At 50.4% G+C, this 16,242-nt stretch overlaps 3 protein-coding genes across 3 annotated transcripts; 2 read left to right on the top strand and 1 right to left on the bottom strand.

Moving 5' to 3' along the window:
- Positions 1-144: 144 nt before the first annotated feature.
- On the top strand, positions 145-744 carry RRS1 (Rhodanese-related sulfurtransferase; the record flags this gene model as incomplete). Its single annotated transcript, XM_062873938.1, has 1 exon — positions 145-744. One exon carries the CDS (start codon positions 145-147, stop codon positions 742-744), a length of 600 nt encoding a protein of 199 aa, XP_062737028.1.
- A 1,108-nt stretch (positions 745-1,852) lies between these two features.
- QC761_106700 (uncharacterized protein) lies at positions 1,853-4,324 on the bottom strand (the record flags this gene model as incomplete). The annotated part of the gene is given in 4 exon segments (XM_062873937.1): positions 1,853-2,601; positions 2,676-3,467; positions 3,634-4,048; positions 4,067-4,324. 4 exon segments carry the CDS (start codon positions 4,322-4,324, stop codon positions 1,853-1,855), a joined length of 2,214 nt encoding a protein of 737 aa, XP_062737027.1.
- A 1,177-nt stretch (positions 4,325-5,501) lies between these two features.
- On the top strand, positions 5,502-9,097 carry BET2 (Rab geranylgeranyltransferase). Its single transcript, XM_062873936.1, has 3 exons — positions 5,502-7,295; positions 7,362-8,558; positions 8,627-9,097. The coding sequence occupies exons 1-2, from the start codon at positions 6,929-6,931 to the stop codon at positions 7,979-7,981; spliced, it is 987 nt and encodes a 328-aa protein (XP_062737026.1). The 5' UTR covers positions 5,502-6,928; the 3' UTR covers positions 7,982-8,558; positions 8,627-9,097.
- The last annotated feature ends 7,145 nt before the right edge of the window (positions 9,098-16,242 follow it).

Raw genomic sequence — 16,242 nt, 5'->3', positions numbered from 1 at the left:
TCGCAACAAAGTCAAGCTTCACTTTTGCGCCGGACATCGCAACACCAATCTCTGTCCGCTAACACCATCAATTCGACCTCTAACCTCCTTCTCAACCAAACCAAAACCACGACTTTCCTGGCTTAATCTCACAAGACCATCACCATGTCCTCCGATACCAAACCCCCCAAACTCCCCGTCACAGTCTCCAAGCCCACCCCTTACACCTTCGACCTCGGCCTCCTCCTAGCCAACGACCCCAACCCCCTCTCCCTCCCCGCCAGCACCGGCCCCTCCCTCGAGTCCTCCCTCTACGACATCGCCAGAGACGGCACCCAATCCCTAATCAACCAACTCCTCACCACCCTCCCCATATCCTCCACCCCCGCCGGCGTCCTCCTCTCCCTCCCCGGCCCCGTCACCCCCCTCCCCCGCGAGAAGCCCGTCCCCACCCCCAAGCCAGAGACTAAATGGGCCGCCTTTGCCAAACGCCGCGGCATCAAGCCCAAGACTCGCGAGCAGCGCCGCAACCTGCAGCTCAACCCCGAGACTGGCGAGCACGAGCGCAAGTGGGGTTACAAGGGCGCCAATAAGGCCGGTCAGGACGAGGCGATCATCGAGATTAAGCACAACTCCAAGAAGGAGCTGGAGAGGAAGGAGGGGACGAGTATCAGGGGTGACAAGAGGAGGGAGATTAGGGAGAATATCAAGAGGAATGAGAGGAGGATGAGGAGGAATGAGAGGCACGCTGGGCAGAGGAAGTAAAAAACTGTTAATGGTGTTGGCACATGGTATCAATGGGCGTTTGGGAGAAATCAGATTTCCTGGGATTCAGTTGTTATCTTCTTTGCTTCTTTGGCGTTGATGGGTTTGGGGTGGACTTGACACCACTCTCTGGTGGAGGACAAGGGGAAATAAAACGATTCTTGTCATGCAATATGCAATGGTTGTTCACGCCTCTTCAAAGCAAACAGAATAGCGTGATCTGTCCCTGGACAATCCAATCCTGTATTTTTCATTATTCACACACACACAACTCCAACCACAATCCCTCCCTCTTTTCTTGACCACCCCATCTCCAGCCAAACAAGCACCAGCCTTCCAGAAACCAAAAAAAAGTCAATATCGTACACTTGCCGCTGCTGCTTTTGAATGCCCCCTTCCCCTTTCCCATCCCCCACATACACAAAGTGTTTTAGACCAAGGCCCCTCATGAACAAAAGATGCTTGTCATCTTTTTTATCCACCTCCCACCCGGAGTAGCCTGACCGGAAACACTTTTCTCTTCAGCACTTATAAACAACAGCCCCCATCCCAGCCACTACTACACCACAACTAGCGAGAAGTGAATCAATTTCGTGATTAAAAGAAAACTTCAATACCCTTTCCCATGCCTTGCGCGTGGTGGTATTTCAACACAAAAATAAAATAAAACGAGGCCGGACGGGGTATTCCAAACTGAAACGAAAAGCAGAGGCAGATAAATCAACGCAAAGCAACAAAACAAGAACGGTCCGCATGCTAAAACCCCCTCTGACTTGAAAAAAAACGACAAAGCAAAATTCAGGTGTTGTGATCTCCAGTATCCCCGTGTGTGTGAAATTGTCCTCTTCATGTAGTGGACAACGGTTTGATATCGACCATTTGATCAAGGTCGAACGAAGCAAGATTGGCAACCTCTCTCATGGTTGCCAACAGCTAGATGGGTTGATAATGAAATAGGTAGGTACGATGTGGTTCCGGTAAATACGCACTGCGGTACGGGTAAAGAAAAGAGTCGTGGACGGGCGTGACGATCGTTCGACGATGAGAATAGGAATACCGAATCCTATCGACATGAGGATCCAGTTTGCGGCTTTTGTACAGCGTCCACCTAAAAGTTCAGAGGAGAGAGCGGCTTGATAGGCGAGAGAGGACGCAAATCTCCTGATCGCCTTGGTGTCTCTACGTCACTGTTGATGGTAAGTGTTGTCGAGATTGTGGAGCCTGTATCAATGCTCTCACTCTCCGGTAGCGCCTTCTTCTTTGGTCGTGATTGCTTTTGCTGCGGCTGTTGGTTGTCGGCCGCGCCTCTGATGGAGCTCTTGCTGCTGTTCGATGACGAAATATTCCGGGGCTCTGGCCTGTGGGGTTCTGGCTTGTGTTCCTCATTCAGGGGAGCTCCGTTCCTCCTCGCCTCGCCGATAGCCCGCATAGGTGGTGGCTGATCAAAGAGCGCATACTCCTCCTCGATGTACTTGGCCTCGTTCTTGCAGCCCTTCCAGCACTCGCGCCAGTCGCACACCAAGAACTTGAAGCAAAAGGCATCAATCTTCATGCAGGGCTGGAAGCAAATGCAGAGATTGCGGAAATCCATCTTGTTCTTGTCGGAGTGGGCAAGCAACAGACTGAGATGGCACGTGATGGCAAACAAGAGGTAGTAGTTGAAAGGCGAAAGGTTCGAGAGTTCGTCGATGAGCAGCTGAGGGACCGTCTCTGCGCCTGCGCATTCTCTGGCGATCCTGTCTTGGGCTGATTTGGGAAACAGCTCGTCAGGTAACTCTCGTAACCAAGCCTTCAGCATCGACCCAATAATATTGATGTCGTAAAGATCTGGCTGCTCAAACAGATCAACATCGAGTTCTACAAAGGCACTGTCAGCAAGAGTGGTCACAAAGGGGGTTTCCAGTATATCTCTTGGCGTCTTGGCATCATACCTTCGTCGAACTTCCTTTGCCACTTCTTGATTTGCGGTCCACTGCCTGGTACCCGGTACAATCCTTCTACGTCACTTCCTTTATAGTTAAGGTAGTCAATCGCTCTCCATGGGAAGGCGGGCATCCAGAACTCCGTCTTGTCTCGCGAATCCTCCAGCCGCTTTGATATCCTGGTCAACCGTGTCTGCTCCACGAGAGGCAGGTTGATGACTTTGAGCACATAACTCTCGTCATCTATCAATGGCTCTCTTGGTACTGGGGGCTCGTTCTTGCTATCCTTGCCGAAAAAACGGGTGCTGATAATGCCGGCAGCTTTGCTGTTCTTGAGATTACTGAAAAATGCGGATCCGCCCGCCTCTCTTAGAGAGGAAGGCAAGCCTCGATGTCCCCCATCTTGGTCCCTTCCCTTTCCTCCGCCAATCTCTCTCGCCTGCGGCCTTTCCGCCGAATGGTTGCGGACCGCCGAGGACATCATGTCGCGGAACGATCGGTCGTGTGCCTGGAGCGGGGCAGTTTTCAGAGGGGCAAGCCTCTCCGAATCACCGGCTTTTGGTGGTGCCAGAGTCTGTTCCCTGGGGCTCGGACTGCTCTTGGTCTCCTTGTTTTCCTTGTCCTTGAACGATCTATTTCGGCTCAGTAGGTTGAAGGGCTTTGGTTTGTGCTTTTTCGAGCCGGAGGCGTTGGCGGAATTGTTTTGGCTATCGTGATCGGCAGACGAGGCTAGTGACACTTGAGATCTGGACGGCAGCTGGGGAATGGATCTTTGCGCTGAGGAATCCTGCTGGGGTGGTTCTGCAATTTCGGACACCAGAGAGTGTTAGTCAAACTATGAAACAAAGCCGGGCGAGGCAGTCAAGCTGGCTGCTGCGCGCGCACAAAACACTAGGCCGAGGGACAGGCCGTAGGTCAAAAAGGGTGGGCCGTGGAAGCTAAGCAGATAAACTTTGGATCGACATACCCGAATGCTTAGTGCTCTGATTCGAAGGCGTGGAATGTTCAGAATCTCTTGACATAGTTTCAGCGCGGGAGTCTGAGTGTTGGTGTGTGGAGGGACGGTCCGACGGCCTGGCCGCCTTTCCAAAGTTGAAGAAGAAACTCGACTTTGAAGCCTTGTCGTCGTCGTGCCGCGGGTTTCTGTGGCCAAGGTGCGGCGGGGGCTGGTTGGGCAGTCGATTTTGTTGGTCGGCAGTCCGGCCTCCTGGTGAGTGCAAGGGCGGCGAGGAGGTGGGAGTGTGGTCAAGGGGGCGTTTCTCAGCTAGTTGCTCAGTAGGGAGCGGGGCTTGGCCTGGTGAATTGACGTGTGGTTGGCTCTGGGCTTGGACTGAGGGCTGGTATTGGGGCCGCGGCTGGTGCTGCTGCTGCTGCTGCTGCTGCTGCTGCTGCTGCTGCTGCTGTTGTTGTTGCTGCTGAAGCTGGTGTTCGTGTTGGTGATTGTGAATTGGACTCTGCTTCTCGGGCTGGTGCAAGACGTCGGCAAGCTGCAGAGGCTCTCCGGCGTTCTCAGACTTTTTTTGGCCGAAGCGGAAAGGGGAGCGCGGGGATCGGGGCGAAGCCGTCGTCAGTCGAGCGGAATTGGGGACAGTTTCACCACGAGAGTCGTCGCTGGGCGGCAGCGTAAGCGGCTGCGGTACAGGCTTGCTCCGGCCCATGCTGCCAGCAGACTGCTGCCAGGTGTCAAACGCCAAATGAGAGAGGCTGCGCAAGACGCCGGGCCACCCGCTCAGATGGAGCTAATAATGATGGGCCTGGATATAACAGGCGTCTGCTTTTCCTGGGTTGTTCCTGATTCGCACCTCGAGCACTTTGCCGCACACGAAGACCACCCGACTTGTCGCAGCTGTTGCAGCAACAAGCAGTGCAGTGCAGCGTGGTCTTGCGAGCAACGCGCCAGCCAAGCAGCCCAACGGTACAGTAGCGGGTGCTGGGCCGAAACTTACAGTACCAGGCCTCGAAAGAGGCGGAAAATAGGCAGATTGCAGGCTGCGACAAGTGAGCACCCTCCCCCAAGGAGGCACGGAGTCCGGAAAGGAAAGGGCCCTGGGTTATGGGAAGAGCCGCAGGCCAGGAGTTGAAATGTCAGGTCGATGTTCCCAGGGCTGCGCACCTACTCCAAGACAAACGCATGCGGCATAGGTAACCCTCACCCCGTTGACCCTAACTTCGTACCAGGGATGCCCACAAGTCGAAACCGAGCGCTCGGGTTGTGCCTTGTCGGACGACTCAATTTTGTGGGTGTTTCTGCAACACCGTTTTCGACTGATATTGTGGAAATGGGATGGGTGAGAAAGAACGATAATAGAGGCTGGACCCGGAGAAGAGATACACCCGTTTCGAGGCCCGTTCCTGCAGATTTCAGGGCCGACCAGGATGCAACCACTGTTACAACAGCTTCAATGAAATCTGGCGCCCAGCTATTATGGGAGAGGTATTCTGGTATTGGTATCCAAAATGTCGATAAGCGGCCAAATGAGTAAGGTGAGTGTCGTCAAGGTTCCAAGTGGCCCGGAATCTGAAACGGGGATTATCTCAAGAGCACTCTGCTGGCCCGCGCTGCAGACACACGATGATGCGATGCGCTGCCGCTGAGCGGTGTCAGGGGTGCTGCTTTGTCTGAAGCTCCGTCAGGGCAAAGGGTCGAATTGGGAAGTTCCGTAGAATAGACGCCGGGGTATTCAGCATTAGGTTTGGAGACGAATGGAGACTGATGATCAAAGGTGTCGTGTCGCTAGGAGGGCGGCAGGTTGTCAGTAATATATTGCTGTTGTCTATTGAGCAGCCAGCGATATTTGGAACTGGTTGGGAAAGGCAAGGCGGAGGAGGACCAAGGGCGAAGGTCGTTTGTGCTTAAACACACCAAGCACCTGGGCTCCATTCGCACCTCCCTCTCAGCCTAGTGAGGGGTCATCAGCCACTGGCTGGGTGCCGCTCTGAGCACTTATCTCCCCACTCTTTGATCCGCTGGAAAACGACTCTCGAGCCCATTGCCAGTCTTTGTTCTCTTCGGCTGATGAAAACCGGCACGTACTGGGCGCCTTGGGCACACATGGTTCTCTCGTGCTCGAAGAAGAAAGAAAGGGATAGGCCGAGATGCCCGACGTCTCGGTGCCACACGCAAGCGGTCGCTGCCCTTCGAACCCAAATCCATGAAACCATCATTAGCACGATGCGCATGTCTCGGGGGGGCCTTGATATTATCTAGTCTGTGTTGTGAATCACGAGACAGGTGATTCCTTGCAGGAGACATATAGAGACCTCATCAATCCCGCATCTCCAGGCTGGAATGAACCTCTGGTCGTGAATCTGTTGTATCCTCATCTTCCGCATCTCCAACCAAGCCATATCGAAAAGGAGGGGCCCGCTGTCAACACCAAACCTGATGTGGTTAGCTTCAGGTACACAAAAAGCCAATTCTGAAACTCGGCACTTTTTGTATGGGCCATCTGCCAGTTGGTCTGAGCGTCTTCTACTCCTGGCTTCAGTGGTTCACAGTGCTTCACCAGTATATACTACAATGGATGCCCTTTGGTTTGAAGAGCTCGAGCCACGAATTTGGGCCCCAAAACTGGGTAGCTGGGTATCCAGGATGCAGTGCTGCCTTCTCGATGAGTTGATCTTTGACAACACCCAATGGACTCCTATAGTATCCGAGTTACATCCAAACTGATCCGATCCAGACTTGTTGCCTGGTACGGGATGGTCACCTCGCAGACTGCATGCATATGAGGTGGCGTCACGGCCCTCGAGGCTTGTTTTCGAGCTCGATTCGCTGGAGACTCAGACTTGTTCGCACAAGGCGCCCTGCTCTTGTTGTGGAGCAGCTTGCTTTCTCGTATCGTGGTTAGACGGCGGCGGCAACGAAGCGCCGAACAAGCGAACGGAACACTATATATCGAAAATGAGGCCAATCAGAACACGAACAAATCGACGCATCAGGATAATCCGAGTATCCCTAACAAAACGCCGTTTATGTTATTCGGCAGCTTGTGGTCCGTGCTGTGAAGCTGGAATATTTACATAGCTGAGGTGTCAGCAACCTGTGTGATGTCCTGGCCAATATCTGCCAGCTGGCGTTGAAACCAGCTGCCTGGACCTTGAGATGAGTGGGGTGGTGGTGCCTGGTCCACTTACCTTACCATGCTGATTACATAAGATCTTCAACAGGGGCCTGAGGTCTAACGTCATTCCTTTGTTGGCTTGGGATTCGACAACACTCACAGCTAATTCTACGGACTCATGAAACCGACCACCTCACCATGACGGATGCTTTTCAACAACTCCCAGAAGAGCTGGAGCTCGCCACTTCTGCTCATGTCAAATATATACAAAGCCTCAATACGAGACAAGACGAGTATGACTACTGGCTAACAGAACACCTGCGACTCAACGGTGTGTATTGGGGTTTGACAGCCTTACACCTTCTCGGCGTACCCGAAGGCCTTCCACGCTCTGAGACCATCGACTTTGTACTATCATGCCAACACGAAGACGGAGGCTTCGGTGCCGCCCCCGGTCACGATGCACACATGCTCTCTACCGTTAGCGCTGTGCAGATCCTCGCCATGGTAGATGCCTTTGACGAGCTGGAGACTCGAGGGAAGGGGAAGGCGCTTGTAGGGAAATGTGCGTCGTTAACCGCACCATTCGGAAAAGAATATCCTATGTGAAGATACTAACCCGTCGACCCAGACATTGCCAACCTTCAGAACCGGCAGACTGGAACGTTTGCTGGTGACGAGTGGGGTGAAGAGGATACTCGGTTTCTGTACGGTGCTTTCAACGCCTTGTCGCTTCTTGGCCTCATGGACTTGATTGATGTCGACAAAGCTGTTGACTATGTGGCGGCATGTGCCAACTTTGACGGAGGTTACGGTGTCAGTCCCGGTGCTGAGTCCCACTCAGGGCAAATATTCACCTGTGTGGCCAGCTTAACGATCGCCAAGAGACAGGATCTTATCGATAAGGAGCGGTTAGGAAAGTGGCTGAGTGAAAGACAGCTCGCCAACGGTGGTCTGAACGGTCGACCAGAGAAGAAGGAGGATGTCTGCTACAGCTGGTGGGTCCTGAGCAGTCTGGAAATGATTGGCAAGACACACTGGATCGATCGGGACAGGCTCATCAACTTCATCCTTCAATGTCAAGACACTGAGAAGGGCGGTATCTCGGACCGACCAGGTGATATGGTGGATGTCTGGCATACGCTGTTTGGCATCACCGGGCTAAGCCTGTTGGACTATCCCGGCCTGGAGCTTGTCGACGAGGTGTACTGCTTGCCCAAATCGACCATCACAAGAATCTTCGGTCCATGAGCTGCCTTCCTCAGTTATACTTTTACATAATGCAAGAAGGCGCTCTGTTTCATGATTCTTTTAAGGTGCCCGTGTTTACTTGATTCACCTCTTGCAATCTAATAACCTGCCGACCTCTTTCATGTGGGACAGGACACAAGGCAAGAGAAAATTAACAAAGTTGGCCTCTCTTTTGTTGCTGTTGACTCCCATACAGACAACGTGGGACAGTACTGACATGGCCAGAAATGTTGACTTGTCGACAGGAGGGATCGATCTCTCCCCGGCTGGCCAGCCCCTCAGCATCTTGTCTACTTGCTTCATCCTGATCACACACTTCTCGATAGTACCTGGGCGTTTCGTCCCAGCTATCAACAACAATTATAACGCTTGTTTTTATGGCTGTCAAACCTCATCAAATTTCAAGTTCAGACAAGGATCATCGTTCAGATCTCCAAACCATGCTGAGCTGGTTTCTACAAGTGCACGTATCTGCCTGACTATTCAAGGCATCTCTTCTTTATTTCGGTCTACTTTTTGGACCAGAAGCCAACCTTTCCCCCTATCTCAGCAACCAGACAGCCTTTCTTCAATCTCAGTTCGTGTGGGCATCTTTCCTTCAATACCAAAACACGATGTGACTGACAGTTCTTCCATCTCCACCAGACCTTGTTGCTTCTTTGCCTACGTGGGAGCAAAGATGGATTGTTTTTGGACCGCTTGCTAAGGCACCTTCTGGGATTGAGATACATGTGGGATATCTGGTGTCGTACTTGTGGAGACATACGCTGGGTCATTTGTTGTGGAAGTTGCTGGGTGAGGTGCGCTTCACGTCGGCCGGAAAGCAACAGATCGTCGACGTCCACATCGCTAACTACTCCCAAATCTTTCTTCCCATTACCACTCTTACTTTCACTCGCTCACCTATGAAGTTGCTCTTAATAATTTCCCCTGAGTATTTCATCACCTTTCAGCACTCGCGTTCGCTCGCTTGCAACTGGCAGACGATGGTGCTCCCAAGCTGGATAGGGTGAAGAGTTAACTTGAGATGGAAAGCTGAAGTTTTGTATGATGTCTTTCGTCTCAATTTTGCTTACAGGTGTAGACCATATCATATTACAGAGCTTCGTTTGATGTGCAGTCTCTTCTCTCAAATATGAGTACTGCTTGCAATTCTTTCCGGGAAGTAAGCTCTAGCATATCACTAGGTATGTTGTTAGCAAATCATTACTATTACTACAAGTCAGGATGAGTGACGACCTGCTCTTCATACATCTCTTCTCCCATCTTATATTAGACTGCATCTTTCATCGCAGTTGTGAAATCGCTGGAGAGACATGTGTCGTCGATGCAAAAGAGCAAGTCCTGCTACTCCCGCAGCCAGAAGGAAAAGATATCGGCAATAATACAAAACGTCGTGCCCTCGCGTGCGAGGGCGCGGGGTAGCTTTGGTGTTCGCATCAAGGAATAGGTTTCCTTCAGCGACTTGTTTGAGTCATGGGGAGAAGAGCGCGGCTGATGCACTTCCACTGACTGCCCTGAACATGGTGGATGGTCTCGTCGTGCTGAAGCCAAGGGAGCGAATGTGGTATAGCTGTAGCCATGGCGATGGAACGCATGTGGTGTAGTTGTAGCCGTGGCGATGAATACCTTCTAGCAATGGGCTTGCTCGTGCCGAAAAGACGAAGGAGGTTTGTATTCTTGGTGGTGGCCTTCAAGTGGGAAAGGTCTGGTAAACCATGGCCTGCCTGTTCATGGTGAGATACGAGGCTGAGAAGATGAACTCGCCATGTGGACGTGCTCCCACGCTGGGGAAATCTTGCCGCAGAGCGCGCCGCGGAGGTCATGACCCCAACTAGCGGGCTTGGTGGTGCCCAAGATGGATTTTGAAGTGAATGAACGCCTGGAGCAATCTTGAGGGACCCACGGACTCGACTCTCCTGAAGTAACTAGCTTTGGGGCATGGATGAAATGGTCAATGTTCACTGTAGTGCCGTCCATCTATAAGGCAGGATTTCAAACATAAGGTATGCGACAAGGGACTTTTATGCTACAAGATCATCCATCCATCTCCCGTGCTTAGAAGTACTCCGTAAGGAACAGAGATCGGGGTCAGGCTCACCATTTAAGCTGACTTTGATCTCGAACAAAATTTTCCACCACGACAAAACGGCCATTGTGAACTGCCCAAAGTTTTCATCTTCTTGTTATGCTCGGGGGCATGTTGAGGAAAAATAAAGCACAGAAAAGCAAAGGCAGGAGCAGAGTAAATTACCTACCAGGCTCGACGTTACTCTGCCAAGAACAGTGTTGCTCTGGCAGCAGCCCACTTTGTATTTGCCCCTGAAATCTGCCACCCGACGGCAACCAACCCAAAATTTCGGAACACGGATGGAACACATGGAAAACCAATTTACAATCTCTCCACATAATACCTAATACACCACAGTGTACCAATCAGATAGATGACTTGAAACCTAGATTACGGGCTATATCAGTGGGATAAATAGAGAACTATTGTTAATTGAGGGAGTAAGTGAATCTAGTATAGCCTAACATACCGAGATGGAATGAGACATTGCTACCTGTTAGTAGGGCTCGAAGACTTCATGCTTTAGAAGTTTTACTCATATCTTGTGTCTGATGGTGTCCTTGCGTTACTTCACGAGCCGCTGTCCAACATCAACTTCCGCGACCCCGCGCGCCGACTGCTCCAAACTCTGCCCTGCAAGACACCTTCACGCTCCCCTATTATAAGTAACAGTGCCTTATTCAACATCGCCCACGCCATCAACTATCGCTTCTCGGCGGTCGGCTGGGCAACCGGAGCAGCATCACCAGCGCCCCAGGGGTCGCACCGCCATCACCACCATCGTTGGCATCGCCACCAAAGTTGACCGCAGCGTTCTCGGTCTCCTCGAAGTCCGAATCAGCTTCGAGGCGAAAATGGGCGGCATCCTCCGGGATGTAGCCGGCCAAGAGATCCGAGATCTCCTGGCCGGTCTCGAGAAGGGTACGGGTAAGGACCGAGGCAATGGGCTCATCGCGCTCAGTGATGAAAGATGAGGCCAGTGTATTCACACCCATTCGGAGACCTCGCCATGATACCCTGGATGTGATCGCCTTGACGGTTCGTGTAGAGGTTTATGATGAACTATCTCGAGCGCGCGCGCGATAAACTCATCAGCAACCTCTACCCGCATCCTCAAGGCGTGTACCTAAACCTGATCTCGAAGCTGCCTCTCTTGCTCCATCATATCAAGCAGCGATTTTGCCTTCTTAATGTCATGCATGTCATCAATTATCTCAGCGCGTGCGCGCGGCTGGTTCGACTCCGGTGGGAGTTGACTTCCTGTTACAAGGAGCCGTCTCGTGGGGTTCCTGTTGAAAGGAGCCGTCTGGTGAACTTTCTGTTGCAAGGCACAATCTCGTTGGCTATCTGCTTGATGTTCCGGTGGGTTCTGCAAGTGCGAGGAGATCAGAGGCGACTATAAGTCTCAGCCAGGTGGTTCAAAACCGGAGCATTGAGTTGCTTGAACCTGGCTAAGAGCAACGCGAACGCTGTGAGGCGCCGGGGCGGGTTAGCTCTTTAATGGTGAGCCGTTGGCATTTAATTGAGAACTGTCTCCGTTGAGGCTGTGCGCCCGGGAGAAATAAATTGTGCTATTGAGGAGTAGGCTGAAAGATAAGTCTTTGATTAGGGAATTGGGGCGGTGAATCAAGGTACAAACTTCGGCGAAAAGAATATGTGCTGAACATTGAACTCATATCCGGGAGATGGAAGAGAGGCGTTTTGGAAAAACAGATGTGAACAATATATCGAGCCCCCTGAACCTCGTAAACAGATCTTTTTAAGTAAACAGATCTCTCGATATTCTTTCGTCCGCATGATAAGGCAGTTACAGTTCCCGAGGCTGCTTACAGCTTTGAAGTAACCAAGTAATTTCACCTCTTTTCGCCACCTCATTTTAGCAGTCCCAACAGACGCTATACCATCAACGTGAAGGATCTAATATGTAATGCTAATGGGGACACTGCAGGCAAAGACCTTTTGTCTTAAAAGCTTCATTCCCAGTCCCTTCCTCTCATTCATGATATCAGATCTCCTAAATAGCTTAGGGCTTTCGACTCTTTTCAATATAGTGCCTCTGTGGGGATTGATAGACATTCACTTACTCCGCTAGCTGCTCTCCAAGCCGGAGAAGCCCATCCTCTGTTCAAAATTCCCTCACAAGCCGGGGGAGCTCATCCTCTGATCCAATTGCCCCGGCAAGCCGGTCCGCATGGAGATGAAGACGACGCACAACCATGCCTCCACTATCTGCTCTGGAGAGTGTGAACTCCAGCGCGCGCGCCGACAGCTACAAGCACCACAACACACCCATTTTCTCGGGAGAGCGCGAATTTTGACATATCTCCTCTTGAAGCGCGACTTTTAACCTACTTTCTCTGGAGATAGCAAGGAGTTGAGGTTCTTGTAGTCAATAGACATGTTTTGAACCTGGCTGGCGACGAGGGTAGCCAGCAAACACAGCTGGATCTCTGTACTCTTGAAGTCGGCTTTGCAGAACTGATGCGCCTTGGCACGCCGGGAGCAAGTGAGTGACAAGAAGAGAGTGATTCCATGCGTGAGGACAATGCTAAGAAAATGAAAAATGAGAGTAAAGACAAGACCTATTCCTACGTAGCATTTATTGTGGGATGAGAGCAAGTGTTTGATATGTAAGATGCTAGATGATCCGAATCAAAGTCTGCTTCTTCAGCTTTCAATTGTATGTGATTGCCTTGAGCATGAGAACAATTCATGATTTGGCAGTGGAGCTCCTCTTAAAAGGAATCTATGTAAGATTGGGTGATCTCAGCTTGAATTTAACATTAAGGTAGGTCAGTACTCATTCTTCGGGTATATTTCCCAATATACTCGAAGATCTAAATTTTGCTTCAAGCGTGCCTGTCCCATTTTGTCCTAGACAGAAGAGGAGCGTTGCCCGGCCGACTTGTCGTCACCCTTATTTCTCTCTCATCGCAAACAGAAGTTTGACCCTACCCCTTTTTCTTCGTCCATCGCTAAAGCCTAGCCTTCACGACAACCCGCACGCATGAATAGCAGAAGCGTTACCAGATGCGATGTCACGCGAGCGTGCTAAACTCAAGGTGAAGAATAAGGAAGTAGTAGCTTTTCATCTCACCAGCCCTGTGTTGTGGTGTGGCCCACTTTGGGTAAGAGCCACAAACTGGTTGCTCCTAGAGCTTTGTTGCTCTTCTTCTTTACTCGCACCTTTTTGTTTTCTTCTCTTTTCTTTAGAATTTTCACATTACCAGTTTCATCTGCGTCTTTTCCCCTCATTGAATGCTCTTTCCACACATGAGTCTTCATAGAGAGAGGTTGTAAAGCTTCTAATTCATTGTCGCCATGAGTTGCGAGGCAGTAGTTGAAGTTTCCCGTCGACATAAGGATAGTGCAATTCACATAGCAAGAGAGAGATGAGAGCTCTCTAAAGTGATGGATATAAGTGAGGTAATAATAAGAGAGAAAATATGATTGTCCGTCAAGTGACAGGATATCTGGCATGAGAAGAAAGACTCCGAGTACCATACCTTACCCGAGGAAACATCAGGGGAAAGAAATTGTCACGAGAAGGAATATATTAGTCCAGCTTTGGTAAATAAGAGAAAATAGAACGGGAGCCGTTGTGGGTGGTTGAGCATGGCACCCAAAGCACCATCACTCCGTAACCTCCTTCCATCATATCTGTTGTTTGCAAAGCGTGGCGAACTCCTCAATGAGCTTCACCTACAGCTTGTCGTGCCTATATCACCCTCTTCTAGTCAGCAGTTAACACGGCATCCGCGAAGAGCAACTGCATGGCATCGTCAAGGTAGGAAGATCTTGCTGATGGACCATCATACACCAAGTCTGTTCAAAGACAGGTTCCGGCATGGGTGTAAGTGTCACTCAACGTCGGATGTTACGGCGAGCAAGCCATGGAGGAGAAAACACCGTGGCACGTATGCAGATTTGGCAGCCGGGCAAGGTCATACGCTTTGTTGAGAGCAACAAGATATCGACCACCTATGAGAAACTGTAAAGACTGCAGAGAAGGCTGATGATGCTGATGAGATGGTGAATGTTGTGGCCCATCTGGCCAGTTTACCATAGACATTTCATCCACAAGCAATGTCCAGCGTTTTTGATATGTATGGAGCTTGAAGGTTGATGGGAGCATAACATGAAGGTGATGCATTTGAGGTAGGGGTAAAAAAGTGTGACTTACTCCAAGTTGCTGCAATGGGGGGAGAGTCATGTTCATTTTGTTCAGTCGCGACCTGGGTTGTTGATATGAAGTCTGAAAAATAATGTTCTTTGCAGGGAAAGTGTGGCTGGAGCAGGAGGTTCAGGATGTGAGTGGCACATTAGTCGAAAGGACTGGAAAAGACGTCTTTGTCTCGCCAGAAGCAGTGAGTTTTCAAAAGCTTGCACCCAAAGCTTCATGCGCTGTCTAAAAGACAAAATTTGGAATACCAGGCGTGCCCTACTGTATCCTTCTCATCTGATCTGTAAAATTACACTGTTGGTGGGTTTCCGCCGCGTGAGCGAGTTTGGACTCTGGCGAACTGCCATGCTTGCGGACAGCGAATGACGACAACCTGCCTTCCCACAGAAGTCCAACTGATTTCCACGCAACCAGGCGCTACAGCAATCGCGCAAACACAGCCAAAGTTAGGGTCCAGTTTGGTGATCTTCCAGTCAGGCGATACACCCATGCTTTATACCTCTGGGTTTCACATGCCAATAAGCATCGATGCAAGTACCGGCATGAGTGACTGCTGTTAATCTGAGAGCAGTCAGATGGAGAACAGGGCTTGGCTCGGCTTAAGATTTGATCAGATGGCAGGCTTGAGACGAGGTCTGGTGAATAGGTCCCTCTTTTCTCCTTCTCTCCCGCATACAGCAACTCGAAGGCTGAAGGGTTCAAGGCTCGCTTAGAGTATGGTTTCTTGCATGGGCTTTAAGCTCCTCTCCTGAGCTCGATGGCTGTCAACATTGATGGAAGGGTCTGTCAGGCAGATATAGCCTATCATGTGGCTTTTCCAAGCTTTTCCAACCTTTTCTGGAAACTAGCACATGGTTCAGATAAGCCCTTTGTTTGTTGGGCTTAGAAGGGCGCCTACCCTGATGGCTGTGAGGAGCTTTGAGATTTGCTCTCCAAAAGATCGGACGAGATGGGTGAAAGCCAATGCCGGTGCCATATACTCTATCGAACAAAAGGGGTTCCATAGTAATGGCAACCAAGGATCCGGAAGCGGCCCAGTGTCTAATATCTCATGGTTTGTGGCCCCTTCTAGATAGGAAGCATCATCATGATGATGTGTGGGAAATACGTCTTCCTAACAGAACATATCATCTGATGCGGGCATGATCCTCCAATTCCGCCGCACCATTGTTCATATGTGTGAGAAGCCGTTCTCTAACTATTAACACTGCAATGTGATCCCCCGAGGCACTTCACATCATTATGGATCTGGGTGGAAACCTGTCTCGATGTTCTCTACTGACATCCCCACATACCTGGTCATCGAAGGCAGACACATAACTATATCTACTTAAACATAGAAGAACAGCCCGTCAAGCAGCGAATTCTCCACTGTATTTAATGGATCATAACAACTTCATCATGTTATCTCTACATACCCCCCTAAAGAAGGCATTGATATCATGGACATTGACGGAAAAGGACTTTCTCCTGAACGGAAAAACACTACCTACCTAGCTTCCATGTCACATCCTAACTTCCTAGTGATTTTAAAGAGGCAGGTCACATTCTCATGGACGTGGGCGGAAGGACCTGTTGCTTAAAGTAACGAGATAGCTTCATAATATATGCTCAAAGACTTATGAAAACAGGCCACATCACCATAGATATGAACAAAAAGGTCTTCATTCTTAACAACTTCAATATCTTTCATCGTCACAGCTTAAGATGGTCAACAGAGAAGGCCATATCATTATGTATATAGCCGGACACACCCGTCCCTCCAACAAAGCACGATAGTTAATACTCTACTCTATCCTATATCAGAAAGCTTTAACAATACCAGTCATATCGTCATAGATATCGCCGGAAGGACCCATCCTCTCAACGAAGCACAATAGCTGCTTTATCCCATCTTGTCCCAGGTTAGAAAGCTCCGACGATCTTAACGTCTCAGACTCCGGCCTACTTGACGGAGTAAGATAGTTTCTTCACTACATCCTGTCCCATCTTGAAAGGCTTTGACAG

The sequence above is a fragment of the Podospora bellae-mahoneyi genome, assembly GCF_035222275.1.
Source record: "Podospora bellae-mahoneyi strain CBS 112042 chromosome 1 map unlocalized CBS112042p_1, whole genome shotgun sequence".
NCBI lineage: Eukaryota > Fungi > Ascomycota > Sordariomycetes > Sordariales > Podosporaceae > Podospora > Podospora bellae-mahoneyi.
Note: the sequence above shows the minus strand (reverse complement) of the source record. Positions and strands in the feature narration are given on the sequence as shown.